The 4603-nt window shown below is 41.6% G+C and overlaps 1 protein-coding gene across 1 annotated transcript in view; it reads left to right on the plus strand.

Annotated features, from left to right (window-relative positions):
- Positions 1-4074: 4074 nt before the first annotated feature.
- Positions 4075-4603, plus strand: part of LOC134070518 (NACHT, LRR and PYD domains-containing protein 1 homolog) — a 12958-nt gene continuing 12429 nt past the window's right edge. The window contains exon 1 of the mRNA XM_062526903.1: positions 4075-4151. Coding sequence (XP_062382887.1) covers positions 4075-4151 — 77 coding nt within the window. The remainder of the gene's footprint in view (positions 4152-4603) is intronic.

Genomic DNA, 4603 nt, shown 5'->3' on the forward strand with positions numbered 1-4603 from the left:
CTTGGCTTGGCACTCTGATATTCTCCCGACGCGCGGGGGAGAGCCAGTTGGTGAACCTCTCACCAGTTTGTTCAGGCTGAGGTGAGGTACAGTAGGCTATCTGCGGACATCTGCACCAGGTGAACAAAGAAATTCGGTTCGGTGGGTTGGATGTGCTGCATTATTGCAAAACCGGTTAATTTCAGGCAAAGGCAGTCTAACTTGAATTGAACTATACGGAAACACTTTGTTCCGTGTTTATGAGGAAATAAACACGCACGCGCGCGCGCGCACACACACACACTCTCTCTCTCACTCTCACTCACACTCACACTCACACTCACACTCACACTCACACACACACACACACACACACACACACACACACACACACACACACACACACACACACACACACACACACACACACACACACACACACACACACACACACGGTAGTGTTTCTTAAAGCTAGCGGGTCTGTGTGTTTGTGTGGATATCACTCTCACAGAGTGATCAGTCACGGTTGCAGAATGCCGCTGTTCCGCGCATGGTAATATGGTTTATCGTGTAGGTAGGTAGGCTATCGTGGCAATGCTGTTAAACGACGCGAGATTTAGGCCTAGTCTAGATGAAAATGGCAAACTAACTAGCCTACTTCTTGTTCTTTCATGTTCAAATTAAATACATTTGTAGGCTACTTCAGTAGACTACTGACCTGAAAGGGAAAACAATGGCATTGGTCATCTCTAACATGCACCATACAGGAAATCACACCCACAATCCCACAAACACCTGTTGAAGTGTCCATGACCGTAACCTTGACATAGGGACAAACATTTTTGCCCCTTTACAGACCCCCCCCCCCCCCCCACTACTTAGGCCTACTTACACTCATAGCCTACATAGCCATATTCTACTGCTCGCCATTTTTTTCATCCTGGTCTACTCTTAGAATGTTACTGTTTCAGCACTGCAATGGCACTGTTACCACACTGCACACAGCTGTACATGGTGTACATATCGGTCCATAATAAATATCCATTTTTACTTAAACACTGCATACTGTAATTCTACTCTATATAATACTACTCGTATACTGTTACTGCTACTACTCTGCACATAATCTGTACATGTTGTTCATACGTCGTGTCCATATTTATAGTCTGCTATTATAACGCTGCTGCTAATCAGTGTTGGGAAGGTTACTTTAGAAATGTAATGTGTTACAGGGTAATGTTGAAGGGAGAACAAGGAGCATGTAATTTCACTCTCTAGTTTGCAGAAAGTGACAATAAAGCAGACTTTGACTTTGAAGTTACCTTGTTTAAAATGTAATAGTAGTGTAACTATTTGAATTACTTTATCTGAGTAACGTAACTAATTACTTTTTGAGTACTTTTTTAAATATGTTTAATGATATATAGTGAATGAATGAATGAATGATGAATGAATGAAACTTTTATTGCCCCGAGGGGAATTTGTCTTGCACTCAAGGGGGCAATAAAGGTTTCATTCATTCATCATTCATTCATTCATTGACTATATATATCATTAACAAAAATTAAAAAAAAGTACTCAAAAAGTAAAAAAAAGTATATAGTCCCCAAATCCATGCAAAGATTTCGGCCTTGGTCTCCAGGCTGCCGAGCAGTTCGGTGCAAGCACACAAGGCAGCATGGGCATTCCCAGGCTATATTGAGCCCCTTTTAATACATGAATTAGCATAATAATGGATGATACTGTATAATGATAACCACCACAAGGTCAGACTTCAAGCCAAATTTTACTGCAAATTCAATGCCCTTTTCCGTGACTTATAAGAAATGTTTTCTAAATTTCCAGCTATGAAATGCATTTATGACATTGCTACAGACACACACGTTTACATTGCTGGCAACGCGTAACACAATTACAGGGGCGGAGCTATAGGCGGGGCAGCTGCCCCTGGGCCCGGGCCCTTTCCGAGGGTCCAGAAGGCCCTCTACGCTTCGTCGAAAACGCAAACTTGATCTACCCGAATTTGTAATTCTCCTTTCACCGAACGTGTTGTAGGCTACCGTACATCACATATATTAGCATAAAGAAGTGGCTAGCCTTTTTATATATCTAGCATTTTAGATCTACTGTTTTATCATGGTGGGAGTCATGACTCAAAAAATACCAGTGAAATCCCTAAAGCTGTCTTGTAATGTTATAGTTGGTTATGTTCTTTTAAGATAAGCTATGTTGTTATGGCTTGTATTTTTTTAAAAAATCATTTTTGTGTAATTTTTTGACAACTGCAGTGCATGATGGGTATGATATCTGAAGACTTGTTGAACGTCATCATCAAATTTCCATTGTAGTGCCTGTTGGACTAGGCTACGGGAAGTTGGTAATATCTGGTTTAATTTGTTCGTATGCCAAGCATCAGCCCCGGATCATTCTCACACAATTAACACAGAATCTATAGTTTTTATGAATGACAATTCCAATAATCGATCAAACGAGAAAGATCATTATACTTTGTGGGCTCTCTCCATGCTCGTGACTTCTACAAACTCAAGCATAATTTGGAACGAAATTATGAGCATGCAGGTAGAGACAGAGAGGCAGGTTCCAGCTTCACTCTTCCGCTGTCAGACCGCATAGACTATATTTAGATGTCATTATCTGCCCAGCTAACGACGGAAATTCGAAATAAGATGTGAACAGCTTAGTGGCCGCTTCACGTGATGTCCGTTACCGTCCGAAATTCGGCAAGGAATTATCGCAAAATGTGCAGAACATTTGAAAACAGCTCTGAGGCAGGTTCCACCTAGCTTGTCATTGTTGATATCTTCTGTCATAAGAATCGTTTTAAGAAAGGTAGGCTAATGATGATGGCAGCAAAGACGAGGGGAGGCTAAATGAGGTGGCAGATCAGGTTTCCAGTGATTCACCATTTGTAAACTCACTAGGAGGACTATTTTACTGACTGTGAGTAACTTAGCCAATATATTTATTAGCTAGCCTAATATTTACCATCTGAAGAATGGAGTCACAAATTAGACTATTCTTGTGAATGCATTCCACTCAGATAGCTAAGTGGCTACCAGGTTCAAAATGCACGTTTACTTGCAAACAGAGATATAAGCTTGGGACCCTCCATTTCCAAAGCAACAAATGAAGGCTGCTTGTAATAATACAAATATTGTGATATCAATATGGTGCAATCAAACGAGCTACAGCTGGTAGAGCCTTCAGCCTTGAGCATGACCTGCAAAAGGGCATTATGAGAACCGTTCAGACTCTTCTTAAAGTGACTGCACCATTTATCAATATCACAACTGATCAAAATATCAAATAATACATAAGCAATTTGCATTACTTTAGTTGCTTGTGTCACATTTTGTTATCATTCAAATCTTATAATGCGTGTTGGGGGGCGGAGCGGGGGGGGGCGGGGGGGGGTGCGTATGGGGAGGGGGGGCCCATCAACCATCTCTGCCCCAGGGCCCTGTGTGCAGTTGTTCCGCCACTAATTTACACTGCTGCTAATACACTGGATATATTCATATTCAATATATATATATTACTGTAAACCAACTGTATACTACTGTCTACACTGCACTATATCCTGTCCTGTCTATTCAACACCTGTTTATACTTTGTATATCACATTGCACTTTTCTGCCTTTTTAGCACTTCTGGTTAAATGGAAACAGCATTTCGTTGTCTTTGTACTTGTACTCTGTGACAGTAGGCTAAAGTTGAATCTAATCTAATCTAATCTAATCTAATAATCGGTATCGGTATTGACATCGGCCCTGAAAAAGGCGTATCAGTCGAATGAACAGAGAATGTACTGCTTTAGGATCACAATCAGCAATCAACCAACTTTGACAAGAGTGTAATGGATTGGACTCATAGACTGCACCATAGGCTCTCCACGGCCCTGTAATGTTCTAATGTAAGCACTAGCTAGATACAGCATTAGCTTGCATGGGGCTATGAGATCATTGTGTCTGTAAAACATGACTTGCCTTTTCAGTGTGGCTATGGGGCTAATACAGAACACCGTATGTGTCTTTCTCTGTGTGTGTGTGTGTGTGTGTGTGTGTGTTTCCAGACATGATGGACTCTGAACCGGATGTGAAGAAGAGGAGGAGCGACTCCAAAGGGGGCGTGTCTTCATCTGACTCTGACAGGTCAGTACTGTATATGGAGGGCAAAGGGGGCGTGTCTTCATCTGACTCTGACAGGTCAGTACTGTATACGGAGGCGTGTCTTCATCTGACTCTGACAGGTCAGTACTGTATATGGAGGCGTGTCTTCATCTGACTCTGACAGGTCAGTACTGTTTATGGAGGGCAAATTGCATTTAGTATGGAAAGCACAAGGGGGTAAGTTAGTAAAGAAGACCCCCTACGTTAGTAACGTTAGTAAAGAAGAACGTTAGTAAAGAAGACCCCCTACGTTAGTAACATTAGTAAAGAAGACCCCCTACGTTAGTAACGTTAGTAAAGAAGAACGTTAGCAAAGAAGAAAGTTAGTAAAGAAGACGTTAGTAAAGAAGACCCCCTATGGGAAGCTCTGAGGCTAATAATTCTTCATCTGGAGTTAGCATTTCGTTGACCTCCCTTCATTTTGACCTCACTTT

The sequence above is a fragment of the Sardina pilchardus genome, chromosome 22 (assembly GCF_963854185.1).
Source record: "Sardina pilchardus chromosome 22, fSarPil1.1, whole genome shotgun sequence".
NCBI classification, from domain to species: domain Eukaryota; kingdom Metazoa; phylum Chordata; class Actinopteri; order Clupeiformes; family Clupeidae; genus Sardina; species Sardina pilchardus.